The following is a 24245-nucleotide window of genomic DNA, read 5'->3' on the forward strand; positions in this document are numbered from 1 at the left end:
CAGAGCTCGGGAGGAGGAGAAGAACTCAATGAAGTGGATAGACATTGAGCAGCCGGAGGCCGGGACAGATTGAAGATGGTTAGATGTCTCAGAAACCAAGGGAGTTACAGAGGTTTTAATAGTTCCAAGAGTCCCGGAAGGTCAGAGAAGAGGAGGACAAAGAAAGGGGCACTGGGGATCCTCAAGTGAATAGTTTTAAGTTGAGAGGAAAAGCCAAGCTTTAAGTGATAGGTGGGTGGGGTGAAAACATAACCAGAAAGTGTAGACTGCTCTGCAAAAATTTGACAATGAAAAGGAAAGAGGTCTGTTAAAAGGCCCAGGGAGAGATAAAGTTGATGAAAAGGCGCAGGGTGGATAATTTATGGGTAAGAGGTGGTGGGATTGGGATTAGGAACTCAGGTGAGCAGATTGTTCTTTAAAAAAGTGTACTTTTTCTTCGATGTAAGAAAGAAATAGAAGAGGACGAGTAGAGTATGAACTTGAGATAAAGAGGATAAAATCAAAATACGGTTTTAGGAAAACTTTGCCATAGTGAATCTGACTCTAACTTGTACAGACTGGCCGCCTCTTTATTGGAAGTGAGAATAAACGTTAAAAGCAGTGACCAGTTGGAGAGAGAAGCAGAGACTGGAGATGTTCCCTGGCGGTGCCTTAACCTGGGTCCCTGCTGGACTGTGGACTGTTGGAATGTGAAGGCCGATACTTACATTGGTGTGTGGGGAAGGGGCACATAAGAGAGACGAGAAAGGGACTGTTTATGGTGGCAGCATGGGCCAGGAAAAGTAATTTTCCTTCTTGTCTTCCTAAATTCGTCTGGCTGGACTAATGATCAAATTGATGTGAGACAGATTAACAGGAGAAGGATGAGTGCCTGCAGGGCTGCACAGGGGAGAGAGGTGGTAGTAACACGGATAAGGGAGAAAAGACGGACGAGTGGATGTGTTCAAATCCTAACACCAGGGCGCACCAAGCTACAGAGTAGGCACAGGGAGAGCTTATGAGATTTTGTTTGGGCTAACATTTTGGGAGAAATAGGCAGGTCTGTTCTGTACAGTTTGGGAGACACAGTGGATCAGAATGGGGGCTCGGTAGGCACACTGGAATTGAACCCTCAGCGCTCCCTGTGTGGCCTTGGAGCAAGTCACTTCATATCATTTGGTGTCAGTTTTCTATTTCTGTAATGATAATAATAATAGTGCCTACCTCGGGACATTGTGAGAATTAAATGAGGCAGTGCTTTAAATCCGCGTTGCCCCGTATGGTGGCCACCAGCCACAGGGACTTAGTTCTCCAGCACTTTGAAGTGTGGCTCGTACCAGTCGAGCTGGACTGCGCCTATAGCACACACACCAGATTTTGAATACTTAGTACCAAAAATGCAATGAAACTCATTTTTTATGATGATTACGTGGTCAGTGGTTAGATGTTGGATATATTGGGTTAAATAATTATGCTATGGAAATAATTTCACCCATTTCTTTTCCCTTTTTTTGGTGCACTGCCTTACAACATTCACCATAGTGCCTGGCATGTGATGAAACACTCAGGAGTGTCCGAGATGGTGCACCTCACGTTTCCCAGGGCTGCGTATTTGTCAGTACTGGTGCCTCCCGCCACCCTGCGGCGCGTGGTCAGGTCTCTGTGTTGATGCCCGTTTGACTCGGACTTGAGTGGGCCTTCAGTCTCATTCTGTATCCCTTGGGGAAGGAAGAAGTCTCCCTGGAAGGACAGCCATACTATAAATGTGCAAAGAGCCCGATGGTAAACATCGTACGTTTGGGTGGCCTTAAGGTTTTGCGGCAGCCGGTCAGCTTTGCCTTTGTGGTGCGTGTAGCCATTCATAGCGCAACACAGCTGAGTGTGCTTGTGTACCTACAGATCTTTATGGAGCATGAATTCGGAGTTCATCTAATTTCCACATGTCACAAAATATCGTTCTTTTTATTTTTCCACCTATTGTCCACGTAAGAAATGTTCAGACCCGTAGAACATTTTTGGGAGTTTCTTTGAGCCAAACTGGTGACCATTGCTAGGAAGCAAAACCTCAATGGATTTGAGGAAATTCTCTGGAAAATGGCAGTTGTACCACTTAATTTTCTTTAAATCCTCACTCGAGGACATTTTTTCACTGCTTTTTTAGAGCTCTGACTGGTGTGACTCAGTTGGTTGGCCGCAAAGTGAAAAGTTACCAGTTTGGTTCCTGGTCAGGGCACATGCCTGGGTTGCTGGCCAGGTCCCCAGTTTTGGGTGTGTGAGAGGCAACCAATCAGTGTTTCTTTTGCATATCGATGTTTCTCTCTCTCTTTCTCCCTCCCTTTCCCTCTCTCTAAAATAAATAAATAAATGAAATCTTTAAAAAAAGAAAAAAGAGAGGGAGGGGGAGAGGGAGAGAAACATTTATGTGAGAGAGAAACATCGATTGGCTGCCTCTCGTAGGCTCTTTTAACTGCCATGTAGACATGTGTCCTGACCAAGAATCAAACCCGTGACCTTTTGGTTTATGGGATGATGCTCCAACCAACTGAGCCACACCAGGAGGGATGGGCTACCACTTATTTTATATGTTATAGTCAAAGGGAATGATGTAAGGAGGTTACATGAGATTCATTAGGTGATGTATTAGGAAGGTGGGAGAGAGTAAAGCAGGGAAATCTCTGGGATTGGATAAAAAATGAAACAGATGCATACTTCTTTTATATTTGTGAGTATAATAATTCATATGAGTTTATCTGAGCCAAACTGGCAATAATTGCCAGGAAGCAAAATCTCAATAAATTGAGAAAATACCCCAGAGAATGGAGCCTTTGGTGCTGGATTAGGTGATAGCTTCATTGGTGATAGATTAGGGGGGTGGGAGAAAGTAAAGTGGGGAGATCTCTGGGATTGGATAAAGAGTAAAATGAAGAGACAAATACTTATTTTGCATTGGTGGATATAGGATAGTTAACAGTTCACATTTATAGCTCATAGAACAAGGTAACAATGAGGGATTCTGGTGGGAGATTGCGCCCTGAGGGCTCTGGGAGAAGGCATTTCTCAGACATTCCAAAGGCATGCTATTTTAGATGCAGAAAGACAATGGCAGGCTCAGTTAAGGTAAAGAATGTCAAGGAAGATACCCACCCAGGACAGGACTACCTGCCATGGTTTGCTTTTAGCTAGGAAATTTTAATTTTAGACCATCCAACTGAAACCAGAAAAGTTGGCATTCATGCCACCTGTCACTACCAGAACCAATAAGTAGAAACAAAGATTGAGTTTTTGTGGGCTCTTTATTTACATACCAGTGATCTGAGAAGAGGGAGGGTTATGTACCCTTAAAAACTGTGTTAACATCTCATTTCAAGTGTACCTTTTTATAAGAAGAGGAAAGAATAGGTAAGGGGTTTGGGGGGAAGGTTAACTGGATAAGAGTTGCAGTCTGGTGTCCATTGGCCTAGTCCGTTTCTATCTGTTGATCAGCAATTCTTTACCTGCATCAGGAGTGTTCCCTCCCTAGAACACAGTGGCGTGGATACCATCTCCATCACTCGCAGACCTCTTGGGGCACAAAAGTGACTTCCTTGTCATCTCCTGGAGTCATGCATTCCAGTTCCTGGAATAATAGCTTTCCACATGCATTAATCACTGAAGCCTATCAACTAAGGTCAATTTTTTTAACACTTGAGTTCCCCTATCACTGTGTAGTTACTTTAGGTCTCTGAGTTTGTAAGGCTGCCATGCAAGCCTCCCCTGAACTTGTCAGGTTAGTGCGTGGCTCTTTTTCATCCACAGCAGTATATTATTGAATAGCAGGAGCTGTCAGAAATAATTAAGCAGTAAATACTAAGTCTGGCATATATTATGTAGAAAGCCTTTTTTTTCCTATAGAGGATATTTCTGGACCTACTGGATTTCCAGTTACACAGTACTCCTTCCTTTCAATGTTCTTGTACAGAGCTATTTTGTGAGCACAGATGTCAGAAGAGGCAGCATATGGTGTTACAGAGTGTGTTTAAAAAGTTAAGGAAAGGTTAGTTTTTGTGTATGCTATTTATACAATTTAAAAATAGCATCGACTCTATTTGTAAATCAAAAGGCCAGTACTCAGGCTTGTGCCAAGTGAGAAGCGGGAACACAAGGTTTCTTTTGAGTAGTTTAGCGGTGCTAGAAAGAGAAAGCATCTGAAGGGTGTTAAGACTGACTTTCTCTGGTTATACACAAAAATGATAAAAGTTTTACAAAGTTACCTATAATAAGGTCAAAAAGGACTTTACGTAACAGACTATATCTTTGCTCAGTGATTTAAAAGAGTGCCACTCAGGGTTTCATGAGGCGATGACTATTTCCCATGTCTGACTGGAGTTTTGCCAAAAGAGAAAAAAGTTCACAACGACTTGTAAATACTACGTATTTCATCCTTAGCCTAGCAACAGGAGAGAAAGACATTACTATTCCTCATCTACACTTCTACTACACCACTCTCATTATTATTGCTAAAATGTTAGGACTTTCAAATAAAACTTAAGTGCCTAGGAGATTCCAGGCTGCATTTGTAAATTTAGAGGAAAGAAAGTAGAAAAAAATGTCAAGTACTCAGTGTTGCCCTTTTAATAAGGACACATGAGACCAGTGTGTGGGCCTTAAATCAGCTCACCCAACCTTGAGTCACTCTCTGAATTGAGCAAGAATCAGCTTTTGGAGGCGGCTTCTGTTTCCAGCTGTGTCTTTCCTGGGTCTGTGAAAGGGTGGGCTTCGTGTGTCAGGGCAGGGGGGCCCAGGCATGTGTCAATCCCATTCCAGTTTCTTGACAAAAACTTGTCAAAGCTTTGACTCTACTAAGAGCTACGTTAAAGGAGGGGTGGAGATGTGGAACAGCCTGGTCCCACGTCCATGTGTAGTGGGTAAAAGTGCAGGAGGGATATCTTGGAGTGAGGGGTCCCAGCCCCACAACAGGCCCCCCAGCCCAGGGTTCCAATGCCAGGAACTTGAGTCCCCATAACAAAAACCAGCAGAGATTGAATCAGTGGAAGAAACTTCTGGAGTCCCAAGCAGTTCCCCTTAAAGAACCCAAACACGGACTTATTCAGACTCACTCCCTCCGAACTCCAGCACCGGGGTAGATGCTTGAAAGGCACCAGTGACATACAGGGAGGAACTGAAGTGTCTGGCATCAAGGCAGGAGCTGGGGACAGCTTTCTTCCAGACATAAAAGTGGGCAGAGGCCATTGTCCTTTGGCTGAGTCCTCTTCCCACAGAGCCACAAAGCAGGCAGGCAGGTGCCATCTCTAAGACTCTATCAACCTGGCTCATACTGTTTACCCCACCCTTAGATCCTCTGAGGCTCCATCCCACCAAACTTATGGGCCCATCCAAACTGTTAACCTTGAATTTTCTATGTGAATGGCTGGTCTTGGCTCATGCTTCACAACTTCCTAAATCCACTCAAACAAGCAACAGCCAGCCTCAGTGGCCCCTAAACCCCATACCTCTTGCCAAGTGGCCCCCGTGTGGCACTAACAGCAGCCAGCCTAGATTCACAGCTTGGCTTTGCCTGGGAATCTCTAAACCCTGCATAAGTACCGGCCATCTTATATTGCTTTGTAACTCATGCAGGGTGGCCCTGAAGAGAACACAGGTGAGGAATGACATTGGTCTGCACCACCTGGGAAACCCTGGAGCCTGAGCACTCAGTGGACAGCTGCAGACCACGGCGGAACACAACTGCCCTGCCCCTGCACAGCTGGTCCTCCACAGCGGGTGGAGGCTGGTGGTCACGGTCAGTCCCTGCAGCTGACTGGCCTGGGTAAATCCCTCCCATAACCTGCCAACAGCAACCAGGGCTCAACTACAACAGGAGGGTGTACTCAGCCCGTACAAAGGGAACACCTCAGGTGGGCCAGCTTGGACCATAGCGGAGGCTGTGCCACCAGACCCTACAGGATACCTGCTATTTTAGGCCATGCTACCAAGACAGGGAGTCATAACAGCTCTACCTGATACACAGAAACAAACACAGGGAGGCTGCCAAAATGAGACAAAGAAACACAGCTCAAATGAAAGGTCAGATCAAAACTCCAGAAAAAGTAAACAAAAGAGAGATAAGCAACCTAACAGATGTGGAGTTCAAAATACTGGTTATAAGGCTGCCCAAGGAACTTAGTGAGGACCTCAAAAGCATAAAAAGGTCCAGTCAGAAATGAAGGATACAGTAATTGAAATAAAGAACAATTTACAGGGAAATAACAGTAGAGTAAATGAAGCCAACAATCAAATCAATGATATGGAACACAAGGAAGCAAAAAACAACTAATGAGAACAACAAGAAGAAAAGAGAGTCCAAAAAAATGAAGATAGTGCAAGCAAGCCTCTGAGACAACTTCAAGAGGTACAATATTCTAGGGGTGCCAGAAGGAGAATAGAAAGAGCAAGAAATTGGAACTCTATTTGAAAAAATAGTGAAAGAAAACTTCCCTAATTTGGTCAAGGGAAATAAATATGGAAGTCCAGGAAGCACAGAGAGTCCCAAACAAGATGGTTGTAAAGAGGCCTCATGCCAAGACGCATCATAATTAAAACGACAAAGGTTAAAGATAAAGAGAGAATCTCAGAAACAGCAAAAGGATAGCAGTTAGTTACCTACAGGGGAGTTCCCATAAGACTGTCAGCTGATTTCTCAAAAGAAACTTTGCAGGCTAGAAGGGATTGGCAAGAAATATGCAAAGTCATGTAAAACAGGGACCTACAGCCAAGATTGCTCTACTCAGCAAAGCTATCATTTAGAATCAAAGGGCAGGTAAAGAGCTTCCCAGACAAGAAAAAACTAAAGGAGTTCATCATCACCAAAACATTATTTAATGAAATGTTAAAGGGACTTATTTGAGAAAAAGAAGAGCAAAACCATGAACAATAATATGGCAATAAATACGTATCTATCAACAATTTAATCTAAAAAACAAACTGAACAAACAAGAAGAACAGAGACAGAATCATAGATACAGAGAGGGTTTTGATGGTTGCCAGGTGGTAGAGAGATGTGGGGGACAATGGTTGAAGAGGCGAGATGATTAAGAAGTACAAATAGTTACAGAATAGCCATGTATGTAAAGTACAGTCTAGGGAATGGAGTAACCAAAGAACTTCTATGCACGACCCTTGGACATGAACAATGGTGTGGGGATGGCCTGAGGGAGTGGGGGTGCTGGGTGCAGGGGAGCAAAGGGGGAAAATTGGGACAACTGTATAACATAATCAATAAAATACAATTTAAAAAAGATAGAAAAATTCTTTCTCCAAAAAAAAAGAGCTACATTTAAAAAAAGTTCTACGAGTGGGATCTCTGCACTTCCAATTTGGGTAACTGGTTTTGGATTGCTAAAAACCTATTTTATTTGGATAGTAGATTCCCAGCTGTTTTTTACTTTGTCCTTGCTTCACGTCACTTAGATAAACAAATTATGCCCCCCCCCCTTTTAGTCTTTGTAAATTTGCCAGTGGTGAGAGGTAGGCAGTGTGTCAGGCCGTGATAGAAAGGAAGCATATTGTTTCCTTAGTCACCAGGCTGACAAAAGAGCCAACCCGATGATTTATCCTAACGTGATGAAAAATAAGTTAACTCTTAGTAATTGAGGGTGCAGGTCTGTTGGGGCTCAGCTTGCTGCAGTTTAATTTTTTTGGTTTTATTCCACTGTGGTGTGTGCCTTGCTGTACCACCCAGATACAGTCCTTGAGGGATGAAGGACCCATTGCCCCAGCCTGTGGGAGGGCTGTTCTCAGAGCCAGCACCCTCTGGGGATGACATCAGCTAAAGGGAGTCTCCTTGCCTGAGGGGCACCCCTCCTCGGGTGGGGATCAACCCCTCCTTGGATGGAGGTTCAGCCAACTCAGGACAACGCCCAAGGGTCATGGCTGCCTCTGAGTGCCCCTTGTGGACGTCTCTTGAGCCTGCGGTTGTCTTTCTCCCCATCCCTCTCCCTAGTCCTCTTTCCTTCCCTTCCTCAGGTGCCCATCCCAAGGCACCCCCTACAAAACCTTTTGCACTTTCATCACCTCAGAGTTGGAACTCAACCTTAGATGGGGTTATTGTTTTACTCTGTTTTTAACAGGGATATTTCAGATCTTGAAATTAACTTAAAATGTATCATAACTGTGTAGCGTGAAGAACTGATACGAGTTGGGAGCTCTTCTAGTTTTCAAACATCTGTTTCACAAGTTGTTGTATAGCATGAGTTATTTTAAAATTAATTTCAGTGCCGCAGCGCTTATAGTATAACTGTAAGGGTTGGGGGAAACATTGGGGAGGAAGAAACTTTAGGCTCTGGTGGTGACTGACAGAAAGTTGCGGGGAGAAAGGAATCTGAGATGATTTGGAGCCTCTGTGACAGAGTGGTGATATCCACGTGCACCAGCAGGCTCTCTGGGCTGTGGAACTTCTGCAGTAATCAAAGGTAGGAATCAAAGAACAAAAGTACAGCTGCTGTTTTCAGCCTGAGAGACAGTACAGAGTGGCGGTTTAGAGATGGGACCCGGGCTGCGGGGCTTAGATCCGGGCTCCCTTCTTTTCTGTGTGATCCTGGGCGAGGCACTTAATGGCGCTGTGACAGGGTTCTCATGTGCGAATTAAGGATAATACTTAATAAGATCATGGTGAGGATTAAACCGGTCAATATGTGTAATGGTTGTAGAACACTTGAAGTAGTATCAATATTGTATTCACAAAATTAAAAATCTTATGCACAGGGCTGTTGGTTGTTTTATTGCTTCTGAGCAACACCCTAAGTCTTCTACCCTCTAGACCAACACTGTCCAGTGTAATGCGATCTTTTGAGTAAGCACATTAAAAAAGTAAAAAGAAACATGAAATTAATCATAATATATTTATTTAACCCAATACTTTATGAATATGATCAGTTCAACATGTAATGACTGCAAAAATTATTGAGCTAGTTTACAGTCTTTTTTGTTGTTTTAAGCCTTGGAAAACAGGGTGTATTTTACATGTGCAATGAATGTATTTCAGCTGCTCAATAGTCACGTGTGGCTAGAGGCCACTGTAATGGACTGTGCAGCTTCAGAGGTTTGCTAGTTAACCTTTTTTTTGAAAAAAAATTCGTAAGTGTTCCCGGTATCTGTTACTGTGAGTGAACCAACTCCAAAACCAAGTGGCTTAAAACAACGGCGGTTTGTTATTTCTCGTGAGTCTCACTCCCCCAGTTTGTACACACAAGATGGATCATTATTGGCTGAATCATTTATTACCATGGTGGTTGTGACATTTTCTAATTTCATGGTTCCTTTTACATTTATTAGTTAGAATTCTGTGGTAAAGAAGAACTTTCCCTTCTCCCTCAGTTAGTGATCTACTTAATTACATAGCAGTATAAATTCGCAGACTTGTTTTTTCAGTAGGTTGTAATCCATTATTTGTTAGAATGCTCAAGTTGCCCGACCATTATATATCTATGTAGATATAGTCATATGTGTACATGGTTTTATCTTTTGCAGATTTCTTGTGTCACCCCTGCCTCCACACATGTATAGCTTCCCCTGTTGTCGACATCATTCACCAGAATGGTATTGATTTTCTTTAGCAAGGATGAACGTACATTGACACATCATAACATCAAAATCACCCCAAATCCATAGTTTACTTTAGGGTTCACTCTTGATGTTGTACATTCTATAAATTTGGACAAACATGGAATAATGGATCCATCATTACAATATCATACAAGGTACTTTCACTGCCCAGAAGTCTGTGCTCTGCCTGTTCATCTTATTATTGTCTTCATCATTGTACCTTTTCCACAACTTCAAATAGTTGGAATTACACAGTCTGAAAATTATACAGTCTGAAAAGCCTCTGTTCTGGCTTTTTTCCACCTAGTAATATGCATTTAAGTTTCCTTCTTTTCTTTTAATGGCCTTTTACCTTTAAGTGTATGATCCAATTTGAGTTGAATTTTGTAAAGGGTATAAAGTGTGTGTCTAGATTCATTTTTGTTCCATGTGGATGTCCAGTTGTTCCAGTACTTTTGTTGAAGAGACTCTCTCTCTGCTCCATTTCATTGCCTTTGCTGCTTTGTTAAAGATCAACTGACTGAAAAATAATTAAATAAAATTTTTAAAAAAGTAAAAAAAAATAAATTCAGGATAAAGCAAAAAAAAAAATCAACTGACTATATTTAGGGCAGTCTATTCCTGGGCTTTCTGCTCTCCTCCATTAATCTATGTGTCTATTTATTTCTCCCAATACAACACTCTTTTTATTGCAGTAGCTCTGTAGTAAGTGTTCAGATTTGATAGTGTCATTCTTCCAATTTTTTTCCTTCCCTATTGAGTTGGCTGTGCTGGGTCTTTTGTCTCTCCCAGAAACTTTAGACTAGTTTGTCAATGTCCATAAATTAATTTGGTAGGATTTTGATTGTGATTGTATTGAATATGTAGATAAAGTTGGGAAGAACTGACAACTTGACAATATTGAGTTTTTCTGTGTGTGAAGCTGGAATATATTTTTATTTATTTAGTTCTTTTTTGATTTTGTTTAGCAGAGTTTTGTAGTTTTCCTCATTTAGATCTTGTACCTCCTTTAGATATTTTGTTAAATTTATACCTAAGTATTTCATGTTCTTGTTTTTAATTTCAAATTCCAGTTGTTCATTGTTGGTATATAGTGACCATATTTTTAATTGAGAAAACACTTTCTCTACATGTGCTGAGGTACCTGGTAAGATCAGAGCAAATTCTGCTCTGTGGCAGATATTCTCAATCCCAAATTGTTTCCATATAGGAATGTTTCAGTGTTTCAGCCCAAATATTTCCATGGTCGTCTCTTTGTCTGCAGAGTACCATATCTCTTTTTGATAAATGTTTTTATAAGACAGAACTTGTCAAGTAAGTTGTCTGCCTGTGGTTCTTTTGGGTGTTTCACCAAGTTTAGTTCCTGCAGTATCATAGGGCTTCTCAATTTCACTTCAGTTCCGTATAGAATGTGTCTGTTGGGTTGGACAAAAAGTTCGTTTGTTTTTTTCTGCAAGGTGGCTCTAGTAGCACTAACTTGTCCTTCATTAAAAACAATTTTGTTAGATTGTATTGTGACAGCTGCCATATCCGAGTGCATTTAAAAGAACTTACAAAATTGGTGAATTGGGTACAGTCATTTTAATACTGAAGATGGAAGAAAATACACAACATTTTTGGCATATCATGCTCTATTATTTCAAGAAAGGTAAAAATGCAACTAGAAAGAGATTTGTGGAGTGTATGGGGAAGGTCTTGTAAGTTATGGAATGTGCCAAAAGTGATTTGCGATGTTTTGTTCTAGAGATTTCTCGCTGGACGATGCTTCAGGGTTGGGTGGACCAGCTGAAGTGGATGGAGATGAAATTGAGACATTAATTGAGAACAGTCAGTGTTGTACCATGTGGGAGATAGCCGATATACTCAAAATATCCAAAGCAATAAAGCTATTGGTGAAAGTGAAAAAATGTCTTTTATTTCACAGAAAAAACTAAAGGGCCTTTTTGGTCAACTCACTGTATCATTAAAAATAAGAACTAGGCTTCTGGCATGACTGTGCCAGAAGCTTCTTGAAATGTCCCGATGCGGTGTGTGAAATCCAGGTTGGAGCCTTGGTTGATCTCCAAGAATCCCAACTGGTGGGGGGCGAATACCCTGGAGGCAGGGTGGTCAGAGGCTGGCAGAAGACTCCCTCCGCCAGTAGTGGGAGGAGAAGAGCAGAAATGGCCTGGGCCCCAGTGTTCCCCTGGTTCTTCCTCCCCTGCCTGGCCCCTTAGTCAGTAGCACTAAAAAACGGGCCAGGGGGTTGAGGGGTATAGGAAATTCAGGTTAAACAGGTTTCTTTGCAGATCCACTGCCTGTAAACCCGGAGAGCCCACACTTTTTTAAAAATGAAGAAATTAAGGCTCAAGGAACTGGAGAGTCGCCGGAACAAGTGGTTGGGTTCGGAACAGCCACACCACCAGTATTCCACCAGGCCTCACATCACAAGCTGTGTGTTGGATTCGACATAGATGAAGATGCACTGGGAATATGTAACAGGAGTGAGGGAAAGTCTGAGTTAACAAATGTTGACCTGGTTCGATGTGGTGTGTGTTCATTATCTAACAGAATGGCCCAGTAACTTTTTACAGTAATTATGAATCCTCCCTCTGACACCAAAAATAATAGAGGGACAGATATGGCATTTCTGAAGGCTGCTTTGAGGATGGCAAGAACAGCAATATAGTCTTTACACAAATCCGTAACTGGAGAACACATTCAAAAGAATGGAAAATCAAGATCGACATTGTTGCAGAGCTGAGATGTGACCTGCCAGCATCATACAAAGTCCATGAAAAGAAATTAGTGGACATCGAAGTGGACCTAATTTGGTTTTCTTTTTAAAAGCCTCCAAAGACAGAAGCAGCTGAAAACATAATTAAAATGAATTTTAAAAATTTGTTTACTAAAAAATAAAGAACTGATGAGTCAAAGTTTCTTCCTTAAGTTGAAATATTTCCAAAGCATGATTATAAAATTTCAAAGTTAAGTATTGTGCAAATTAAAGCCATCTCATACAAATATTTTGCTAAATAAAGAAAAGCCCAGCAAGAATGCTGTGTCCGGGGGTTAGGATAACAGTGTAACCAGGGACAGTCCTGGAGAGGGCTCACTGTGTCTAAGAGGTCTCTCATCTTTACCACCCTCTTCCTACCTCTGATCTTGTCTCACCCAAGATCTTCGCTTCCATAGACTCATGTTAACCTCTACTCCTTTGCATTTCCTGCCACTCTGCCTGGAAACTCTTCCTCTCCTTCCTTACCTGGCTAATTTCTCCTTATCCTGCAACCCAAGACTCCGGCATCATTTTCTCTAGGCATTTTCCCTTGACCCCTCTTTTGTTCTCCCTGCTCCACCTCAGTTGCAGCCCGTGTTTAATTTTCTTCCTTCATCTTTCAAACACATTTTTTGTTCCAATGACCTGTTACCTAAGACTCCTGCTCTTTGCTCTCTGTAGCGGCCGGCAGTTATTGGATAAACGGATATGTTCTAAGTGGGGTAAATGATGTTGGTGAATTGCTTATCTGCTCCTGAAAACATATTTGTATTTCCTTGAGGCCCATTGGGCAGTGGTCTCCAGAGTGGGTGTGCACACACCTGGGAGTGCATAAGCCCATTTATAAGGATGTGGGTAGAACAGTTACTAACTTTTATTCTATAATTCTGAGCAAAACTAAGAAATTAAGGTTTTATAATATTTAATATTTTGTTTGATAAAGTGCATGTATATCTTTATAAATCTGAGTTGACATTGGTAATGTGTACAATACTAGATATTTTATTGATTGAACACTCCATCACAAACATTTGAAGACCACTTGTATAGAGGCACACTAACATTCCCAATGCGCAAACTCTTCCAGCTATAATGGCTTACACTTACAAAGTGTTTCCTATGTGCCAGGCATTTTTCTATACACTTTACAAGCGTCTACATACTTATTCCTTACAACTGCCTTGTGAGATTGGTATGATTGTTAGCACCCTCAATTTAAGGGTAAAAAAACTGACTCTGGAGAATTGGGTAATATGGCCAAGGACCAGGGTGGTATGTAACTGACTCAGGATAAAGCTGGCGTGGTCTGATTCCAGAGGCCACTCGCTTAACCCTTGCTCTGCGCTGGGCTGCCCTTGTGGAATAGACACATGACCTCCAGGAGAGGGACCGTGTTTGTCTTGTTCATTCTGGTACCCTGGATAAATACTTCTTAAATGAACAAAGGAACTGAGGGTCTGTCACCATCTCTGAATTCATGTCACCTAAATGGGAACTGTGGATACATACTCTTTTATTTTTAACATGAAATGCTTTTTCCCTTGAAATAAAGGGATCTGATGAGAAACTAGCATGAGTTGAATTAGCAGTCCTATGTTTAGAAACTTTACATAAAAATACTCTGCATCACTCTAATACTAATGAGTCAGTTATGAGTCCCAGCTCACCACTGACATGACTAATGCCTTCTTCCACTTCTTCCGTTGTCATGAGGGTATGAGAACATAAGTAATGAACCTCAGATTCCTTCTGTGCACTGTCTGAAGTGTTGCTCAGATGTGTATAACCTTAAAACAGCAACAAGAACAGCAGTGACCATGACAACAAAAATGATTATGGAAAAAGAAAAGTAGAACTTACTGATTTTGGGGGGAGTTCATCCACTGATAGCACTTTAAGTCTGGTTCAGTTTTCCTTAATTCTTTGGCACAAGAATATGTAATAATCTTTCAGGTGTTCTGAGCATTAATAAAATTGTTTTGGTTTGACCAAATAAGTTTATGATTTCATTAGTTTACAATTCCCTCCATATGCAAGAGTATCAGGGGAGTCTTGTGAGTTCAGGGTTGTATCATTGGATTCAAATTATGACTCTTTTTTCTTCTCCTTTTTCTTTTAGGCTCTTTCAGGACACTTATTCTCCCATCAGTAAGTATCCATTAAAAGTTTGGTTTTGGAAATATACATTGCATCAGTGAATTAAATACATTGACATTTTATTGGTTTTATTATCAATTTAATTTTTGTGTGTTTGGCTTGAGTTTTGTTCCAACTTCAGACTATTTGAGAAAAAATATTCCTTTAAACTCCTAGCAGAGATTTTCCTCTTATAAAACAGAGAACTTAACTGAGGGAAGCTGGCCTGGACTATTCAGGAGCCTGGGCCAGTTTGATCTTGCTTCTGCTGTAGTGAACCCTGCAGTCCTGGGCGTGTAATTAACACTCCATCCTTTGCCGTGTATAATGCGCACCCACATTTTTGGCCCAGACTTTCAGGAAAAAAATCTTTCATTTTCATTTTTTAATTCAATTATTTATTTATATTTAGATGCTTGTTTTTTTTTGTGTTGTAAAGGAATTTCAGCGTTTATTTTCAAACATATTATGGTACAAGAAATTTTACATAACAAATAATTATAAAACACAAGAACAGATACAAGGTATTTCAAGTACTACCCATGTGTAATGTACATTCTTATTTTTTCCCTAAAGAAACTGGGCAAAAATACTGTGCATTATACATGGCAAAATACGGTAGTTTCCTTGTGCCGGAAAAGGGCAGAGTCGTGCTGAGCCATGTCGGAGCCTAATGCAAAAGAAAGCATCAGCAATACTGATCCTGTCTTTGTTTAAAATTCCAATTTTCTGTTCATGATTTAATTATTTGTATTATTTTTGATATTTTAAACTACCTAAAATAACATTATTTATTTTGATTACTGAGCTTTTTGGAACCCTCTTACATTTTGGGCCTGAGGTGAGTGCCTCACTCACCTCACTCTAGTCCCAGCCTTGGAGAAGGCGGTAAGACACTGTCTCTGTTTCATGGCGGCTCCCTGCAGGTGAAATGAGATGTCAGAATGCTGTGAAATTTGATACACACATGCCAAGGGGTTATCACTGTGTTGAGGGAATATCGAATAATAGAATGTGATTATTAAATATTGTTTGTGAACTAATCCTAGTTCCCATAGCTTTGATTTGCAAGTTTGTACTTTTATTACTATGCTTCATTTTGGAGCGTCTCATGGTTTGATGTACAATAGAGTAGACCACAGCATCCAACAAGAGGTACAATTTATCATACTTATCTGAGAATAGATGACTAATGACTTTGACCCTGACACATTCCATACGTGGGGTCAGCATTACTTGATGAGCTGGGTTCCCCCATTACCTCTTGAAGGTTACATGTCAAGTACATGCAGAAACCACATTCATTTTGAGGGGTTCCTAGAGAACCTAGTGCTCCCAAACAACACCTCATAAAAGTTACTTATATTCTCCACAGCTGTTAAGTTTCTTAGTTATTGTATTTGTGTTTTCCTTACTAAGAAATATTCATCTTTTCTATTACTAAATAAAGTGGGGGTGGGTAGGGGAAGGGCACAGCAGGCAAAAGTGGCGCTGGGAACCCATCTTGGTGACAAGAAAACATTAGATTGCATTGATGTAACCTACAACATTAGATACTGGCCACCAGTGCCTATGTCTATAACACTGTTGAAAGGGCATTCAAATGAGAAGATTGAAATGAATTTTGTGTAACATAATTTCCCTATAGCAGAAAGAGGTGGGACTTAAGTTCAGGAATCATAGCTTAAAGCACAATAACTGTCTGGTTTCCTCAAAGAAATCTGCAGTTGCACAGGCCGGAAGTGCAAAAAGGCTGAAAAGGGAAGGCCTGTGGGTGGGATAAGGGCCTTTGGGCTCATTCCAATACTGCTGGAGTAAAGTGGACTCGTCTGAACTATCATTAGCTGGCAGTGTGGCCACTATTATTCTTTTAAGTCTTAACTATATGAAATACTAACTCCAACATCCTATATGTGTCTTTAATATTATGCTATTTCTATTATATGTAGCCATGGCAATTATTTATTGAAATCTTTACTAGAGATTATATTTAGGACTTGCCCCTTTTTACTAAAGCAGTTTTAAAGACTTATTCATAAAATGTCTGGGGAAACTTGATAACACTGGCAAAAACAGAAGGTTCTGCAGTTTTGTAAGTTTTCAGTTAAAATAGACCCAACTTTCAAAGCACACTTGCATTCTGATATTTGTAAATGTAGTATTTTATTTCATTTTTTAAAAGATTTTATTTATTTATTTTTGTTGAGAGGAGAAGGGAGGGAAGAGAGAGAGAGAAATATCGATTGGTTGCCTCTTGCATACCCCCAACCTGGGACCCGGCCCAAGACCCAGGCATGTGCCCTGACTGGGAATCAAACCAGCAACCTTTCTGTTTCAAGGCTGGTGCTCAATCCATTGAGCCACACTGGCCAGGGCTAAATGTAGTACTTTAAATTTCTTAAGGCCTTCTTGAATTTTTTACTGTAAAATGTGACTATTTGAATTGTTTAAAACAAATGTTATTAACATCTGGTTACTCATTGTTTATACTTTTGATACACTACAATGAGCCTTTAATAAGGAGTAAATAAAAACAATTGCTGCTTAATACAAAGATTGTTTTTTGTAGAAATGTGTTAAAAATTATTTGTAAGTAAATATAACTTAAAATAAGGGAGTGATTTTTACAATTAGAAATGTTTTTAATGTTTATGTTAAGTAAAATTACTAGTATTATTTTTAATAGTAACTATCATCTTATATTTCTCAATTTTATTTTGAAAATTATTTGAAATTTTCATATTTGTTTATAGTAACTGCTGTTATTAATGAAGTAAAATAAGGAAACATGGAAATACTACCATGTTTTCTCAGTTCCCCTAAGACAACTGACTTTTCAGAGAGAAACACCGATTTGTTGCTCCGTGTATTCATGCATTCATTGCTGGTTTCTTGCGTGTGCCCTGACCGGACTTTGAACCCGCCATCTTGGTGCATTGGGACAGTTCTCAACCAACTGAGCTCCCTGACCAAGGGTCCATCTTGTTTCTTAAATGTATTTCCAAGGAAATTGCAGACATCAGTACTTTTCTCCCTAAGTATTTCCTGCTGACCATTTTATTGGTGGTTTGTTACATTTCCTTCTTATTCTTACCATCATAATCCTAGCTTTATGGTAGCTATTACTGGAAAATCTCCTCTGAGCTTTCTGTGGATAAAACTTATTTGCAAAAGGGAGTCAGAATGGAGTTGCAGAACCTCAGTTTATTCATCTGCAAATGAACTACAAGTCAGGTGTGCTGGTTATCTATTATTGTGTAACTTATTAATCCAAAACTTTGGGTTAGTACAGCAATAAACTTTTATTACTCAAACTTTCTGTGGGCCAGGAATTTGGGGGCCACATAGTTGGGCAGTCCTGGTTTGGGGTCTCATGAGAATGCAATCTAGATATCAACCAGAGCTGCAGTCATCTGATGGCTTCACTAGGGCTAGATCTTCTGTAAGGTAGTTCCCACACCTGGCGAGTTGGTAGTGGGGGTTGGTGCGAGGCCTCAGCTCCACCCCATGTGGGCTTCTCTACAGGCTTGTTGAACGTCCTTAGCATATAGTGTCTGACTACTGTCAGAGGGAGGAATCAAAGGAAGAGAGAACAAGGCAGAAACCATGCTTTCTGTGATGCAGACTCATTCTATTCTAGAGAAGCCACTAAATCTGGGGAATTAGGCTCTATCTTTTCAAGGGAGGAGGGTCAGAGAATTTCTGGACATATTTAAAAACCACCACATGAAGGATCTTAAGAGTAGCATAGCTCCTCTTGGGTTTGCATCTCAGCTGCTGACCTGGAACAACTTTCTTAACTCCTCTGGGCCTCAGTTTCCTTGTTTGTAAAATTGTATTAGAAGGATTATTGTGGAGTGAAATGACACAGCGCATTCAGACTTCGGAGTATGGCTTCTGTTCTGTTAATGCTGGTAGGTGGGATTTCTCTCATAGAAATGGTAAAAGTAGCCCCGCAGGACAGTGACACAGTGCACGAGGCGCAGGAAGAGAGCACATTGTAGAACGAGCTTGAGCGCGTAGAGCAGAACCCAGACCTTGTGCGAATATGCCCTTCACCGACTGCCTGCCTCAGATAGGGCGTGGCATGGAAAGAACATGGAAGGATGTTAGACATTCTGACCCATAATGACTCTTAATAAGGAAGACTTTGCACTTGGAATAGGAAATGACAAGTGGCTGCAGCTGAGAGTGAGCTGTGGGAGGTGTGTCTCACATTCCAGAAATCCTGTGATTTAATTGGAGAGCAAACTACAGGATGTTAAAAAAAGGGGAGCAAATTGTTTCAGTTCGGGGCCTAGGAGGGGCAAATTTTCAACATTGCAGTTACTTTTAATTATGCTGTATGTTTACATTTTCTCTTCTCCTTATAATTAAGAATATTTTTGAGGTGAAATAATGAGACTTTGATATGTCTGATCTCTTTTTTCCCTAGCTACCTCTGAACAGTGCAAACGAGATTTATGAGCTACGTGTAACTGGACGCGCAGAGGATGAGATTTTATTCTCTAATAGTACACGCTTATCATTCGAAACCAAGAGTATAACTGTCTTCATTCAAACGGACAAACCCCTATACAAGCCAAAGGAAGAAGTGAAGTTTCGTATTGTTACACTCTTCTCAGATTTTAAACCTTACAAAACCTCCTTAAACATTCTAATTAAGGTAAGTGCCAGACAGAAATGAAGCAAGGAGTTTAAGCCATCTTACTGAAGCTCTCTTTTAAGTTTTGCGCATTATCTTAGAATTCATCATGGACATCTTTCCTCCCAACATGGAATTCTCTCTCTAGGAAGGGAGCTGGTAGAGCATTGGGTTAAGAATTTAGGCTCAAAAAAAAAAAAAAAAAAAGAAAAGGAAAAGAAAGAGAGAGTCCAGGCTCTAAAGTCAGCTTGCTTGGGTTCCAGTCCTGAATTCTTCATCATTGATTTATTCATTCGTGAACCATTTATTGAACTTCTGTTCCAGGTTCTGGGTTAGGGTAGTGAACACAACATTATGTCTCTGTTCACATTGAGCTTCTATTGCAATGGGCATTGGGAAACAGAAAATAAACACACACGTACACGTAGATGGACAGATGTGTATACATTTGTGTGTGTGTGTATGTGTGTGAGAGAGAGGCAGAGAAGAGATTGTCATTTCCCGTGTGGTTATTAGGGAAATCCTATTTGAGCAGAGACCTAAAGGAAATAAAAGAATGAGCTGATAAACACAGAGGGAACAGCACACACCAAGGCACTGTTAGGAGCATTGGGACAACCACAGGCTGACAGTGTGCTGGACCCCAGGGAGTGAGGGGACAGATTTTAGGAGATACAGGTGGGTGGGTTGGAGGAGGGGTCATACAGGGTCTTGTTGGCCATTGTATGGACTTCGGGTTTTATTCCGAGTGAAATGAGAATGCTGAGAAGAGGCATGATGTGATCTGATGTAACATCTTAAAAGAATCACTGTCTAAGAATAGATCTAGCTGTGGGACCTTGAAGAAATTAACCTCCCTGAGCCTCAGTTTCCTTATCTCTAAAACGTGTAATAATATCTCAGAAACTTCTTGTGAGGATTAAGTGAGAGGATGCAAGTGAAGCATTTAGAACTGTGCCTGGCACCCCAGTGCATGCTCCGGAACACTAGCTGTTATTACAGGAAGCTCCTTTGGGAGTCATTCGGCCTCTGCTGCCGCATCACCCTGATGCTGCGGAGGCAGCGTGGTCAGCGACTTGGTGCTTTCCTGTGAGAACCAAGTGGGAGACAGTCGAAATGCAGCTGGAAGTGGTTTCCACATTTAAGCTGAGGAGGATGCTGGACATTAACGCAGAACATGGAAACAAGGCAACCAGCTCATCCCAGTTTGTCTGGGTCTCTCTTGATTTTAAGACGGAAAGTCCCTGGTTCCAGGAACCCCTTAGTCTGGGACATTGGTTTCCCTCAATGTTCTGATAAATAACATAGAATGGGAGGTAAATTCAGGCTTTTCATTCAGCATCTTCCCATTTTTAGTTTCTTTGTTACTAAACAAGCAGGCAAACAAACAAACAAACAAACAAACAAAAATCTAGTGGACAGGCATGGGTACATGTACTTTTAAGCCATGGTGTGTTTGTAGCAAATCCTACACTGGTAGGCATGGTGCTCAGTGCATTTTTATTGAAGTCAACCAGGATTACTGCAGGGTGGGCAGCTCTGGGAAGTTCTGCCTCTGCCAGACGTTGGAGTGTCTAAAGCAGGCTGACACGGAGAAGGGCATTTCTAGGTTCATGTAACTCTTGGAGCTTAATGGACTTCATTCATACCATCCTTTATCATTTATCCAATATACTGAGAATTTACTACATGCCAGAAACTATGGGCAAAATGGGGGATTTAGAAGGGGATGTCTGCTTATCTTTGGCTGTTTATATCCATTTTGGCTCCTTCTACCTTAGGTCAATAAAACTCAGCTTTGAATAAAATGCCTTTTTGCGGCATTATCCCAGAACTAACCCTGCTGATGCTGGACAGCTGCTCTGTGCATTGCTATGATTGCGCCTCTCTGTTCTGCGCCAGCATCTGCCTTTAAAACCTTTGACTTGTGGATTCTTTGCCCTCTGCTCTCCAGTTTTGAACTTAGCCTGCCACATCCAGCTTTCCCAGAAACACACAGAGACCTTCCTCTTGCTACCTCTGGTTGTGAGGGATGATACTGGCTTGGCCCACTTGTGGCCCTCTTGGCCAGGAGAATGGAATTTAGACTAAAATTTCACCTGGATGCAAAGTATTTAGGAACAGTAACTGGGGGTGGTCATATTCTGCGCTCTGCATCCAGGCAGTGAGGCTGAGTATGAACTCATGTCTGCTGTCTTCTTCCTGTAACTGGCAGAGGCCAGGTCCCAGCCCTGATGCGAATGCCCACACCGCTGTACTCTTCCTTCCGGAAACAGTCATCTGGGCCAGCCTTCACCAGGTGGTAATGTTTTCTATGTCTTTCAATGTGGAATTGTTTTTTTGGAAAAACTTTCCAGAAAAAAGTGGGACTGTTTAATAAGAGCGCCTTGACTTGGACAATTGTATTTCCCTAACAGCACCATCTGCAGGCTAAAATGGGGAAGTGCATCTGAAGGCTTGGGTTGACTTTTGGGGGGCATCTTGCCCAGCTCACAAAGGATGTAGCTATACTGACTGTCACAGCATATTCAGGGGAGTTAGGGGGGTTTCCTCCCTCCCTCCTTCCTTTCTTTCCTTTCCTTCTTTCTTTCTCCCTCCATCTCTTCCTTCCTCCCTCCCTCCCTTCCTTTCATCATTGGATCTTACTCATTTTTCCTGACCCAATAACTGATCTTCTCAGGAGGGAAAGGGACTTCAGAGGCCTTTCAGCAGTGGAAAAAACATGTTCAATTCTGCCCTAATTTTGGCCTCTTCCAGCCAGTCGGGCCTAACATCATGGAAATAAGTGCCTCCAACGCTGTGATGGCCATTGGCACAGCTGGCTTCCACTTTGACCTCTGTTCTTGAAGAAGTTGTTACTGCTGATATGGGTGAATGACCTTATGTGGGAACAGATGTTGTACCCTGTTCAACAGGGGGATGTACCCTGATTGTGTTCTGACACTCTGGCCTGGTTGCAGCCATGAAACCAGAACCTCATCCGTGGCCCCGTGAGGGCGCCACCTTGTTTAAGTGACTGGACTTCTCTAATTCTTCATGCTGGACAGGCACCGTGTGCATAATTCAGGACTCCAAGAAGTGGCACAAACACTCCTTACAGACACATTTTTCAGCCATGGTGTTCACCGCTCAGGATAGACAGGCGCAGGCAGCAGGCATGTGCTGCACTGAAGCAGCCAATGGCGATCCAGAGCCAGCCAGAGGTGCCTCAGAGGCACGAGGGGCTGCTTGTCCAGCATCTCCTCGTGCAGCTGTTCTGGCTGTGACAGGGGCACTGTGCACATTCCATGTGGCTGTCCCGTGTACATCCCACCAGGTGATGAGCATGTGCAGATGTCGGGTTCTGCCGTGATGCCACCAGGCCTGGCCTGTTCAAATCCTGACGTGCTCTGTAAAGACTTCTGGTGTTTCTGCATTTGCTGTCATCCTGTTGGTGACAGTTAGGCCCACATCCAAGACAGCCTTGGGAAATGACAGGGATTATTTCATTCACTCCCAACGCTCCAGATCACCCAGGGGTGACGTCTCAAAGACTTCAGTGTGGACTTCTTTTGTCCGTAGGGCCGTGAGACCACTTGGGAGAAGTGTGCACCCTCACCAGAATAAAAATACATCAGCGTTGGACGAACGCTCCTTTTCCTGCACTCTCGGGAACACTGGGAGATACCGTTGTTACTATTTCATCTTCGTCAGTCTCACAGAAGAAAAGGGATATTTCATTGTTTTCACTTGCGTCCTTTTAATTGTTAGCATATATTTATTAGCTCTGTGTATTTCTTCCTTTATTTTCGAGCCTCTAAACCCCGGAGTCCCCCTGTGCGTCACGCTGTGGCAGGCGCAGTAGCTCACCCTGCTGACCGCAGTGCCTGTCTCAGGAGCCCACCGTGGACGGAGACCTGCTTATTCTTGGATTGCTTTTGGGCTTTGGTTTTAACAATTAGTTTCTGGCTACTCCATTCTCAGCATTGTGCTTACTCCTGACTTTCACATTCTCCCCTACTTGGGGAGAAAGATTTCTTCTGGCTTCTAATAACTGAACCAATTCAAGTACTTCTAGTCAAAGGATAAAGAATGATAATAAGGAAAATATTTGATCCCCGCTCTCAGGAGTTCACAGTCTACTTGGGAACAAATAAATAAACAAGACACCACCCCTCCCCCCCAGATAACTACTGAATACTTTAAACAGTAATATGTATTCAAGAGGGGTGAACTTCAGATGTCCTGGGGCTTTTGAGGAGGGCGTCGTTTCTGCCTGTGGGAGGCAGGTACCGAGGCAGGACACCAGCTTATCTCAGCAGGTGGACAAGGAGGGGAGGGCATCCCATGCAGCAATTCCATGTAGAGGCTTAGATGCATGGGTTTGGGGGGTAAAAGTCAAACAAATATGCATGTTTGGGGGAAGATGAGTCTAGAAATGTAAAAGGGGTCGGCTTACCAAGGCTTGTAAACTCTGCAAAGGAGTACAGACCTCATTCTGTAGGTAAACAAAAGCTATCGTTACTAGTGCTCTAGTAGAATGATCATAGCCAATGTTTATTCACTGTTTGTTACTTGTATACCAGGAATTGTGCCAGCCATTTCAACTGCCTTGCCTCAGTCCCAGATTTATGTTTCAGGATAGCACTGTTTGTGGTAGGGAAGGAGTATTGGAGGGGCATGACTAGAGGAGGGAGATTACTTGCACTTGGGAGTTAAAAAACAGCACCTGGTGGCTATATGGGAGGGTGGGAAGCAGAGAAATTAGGGAGATAGCGAAGAGACAGAGGTGACAGGGCTGGGGCTGGGAGAGGACTCTGGGACGACGGCTGGTTTGGCCAGGATGGATGCTGCATGAAGGGATTGTCGTCCGGGGGAGTATAGGAAGACACAGGTGTTTTTCGTGCATCCCCTTGGCTAAACATCTCTGTGAGACACTTTTCTTGAACTTAAGACACATGGATTTGAATCCTGAATTCCACCGTGTGTTGGTGCTGTAACATGGGGCCATGTTGACTGCTTACAGTCGAGTGGTTACCTAACGTCTCCAGGCAGCAGTTTTCTCAACTATACTGTGGGGTAACCATACCTGGAAGGAGAGTTTTAATGATTGAAAGGTGTGTGAATTGCAATGATGAGGCAGAGTGCCTGACGCATCGTGGGCCTTTA

General features: G+C 42.1%; 1 protein-coding gene across 1 annotated transcript in view; it reads left to right on the top strand.

The window, feature by feature from the left end:
* The window catches only part of CD109 (CD109 molecule), a 118796-nt gene that overhangs the window by 10449 nt on the left and 84102 nt on the right, over positions 1 to 24245 (top strand). Inside the window, exons 3-4 of the mRNA XM_037147406.2 lie at positions 14436 to 14464; positions 18888 to 19118. Coding sequence (XP_037003301.2) covers positions 14436 to 14464; positions 18888 to 19118 — 260 coding nt within the window. The remainder of the gene's footprint in view (positions 1 to 14435; positions 14465 to 18887; positions 19119 to 24245) is intronic.

Source organism: Artibeus jamaicensis, unplaced genomic scaffold (genome assembly GCF_021234435.1).
Source record: "Artibeus jamaicensis isolate MK-2021 breed Jamaican fruit bat unplaced genomic scaffold, CSHL_Jam_final contig_1127, whole genome shotgun sequence".
NCBI classification, from domain to species: domain Eukaryota; kingdom Metazoa; phylum Chordata; class Mammalia; order Chiroptera; family Phyllostomidae; genus Artibeus; species Artibeus jamaicensis.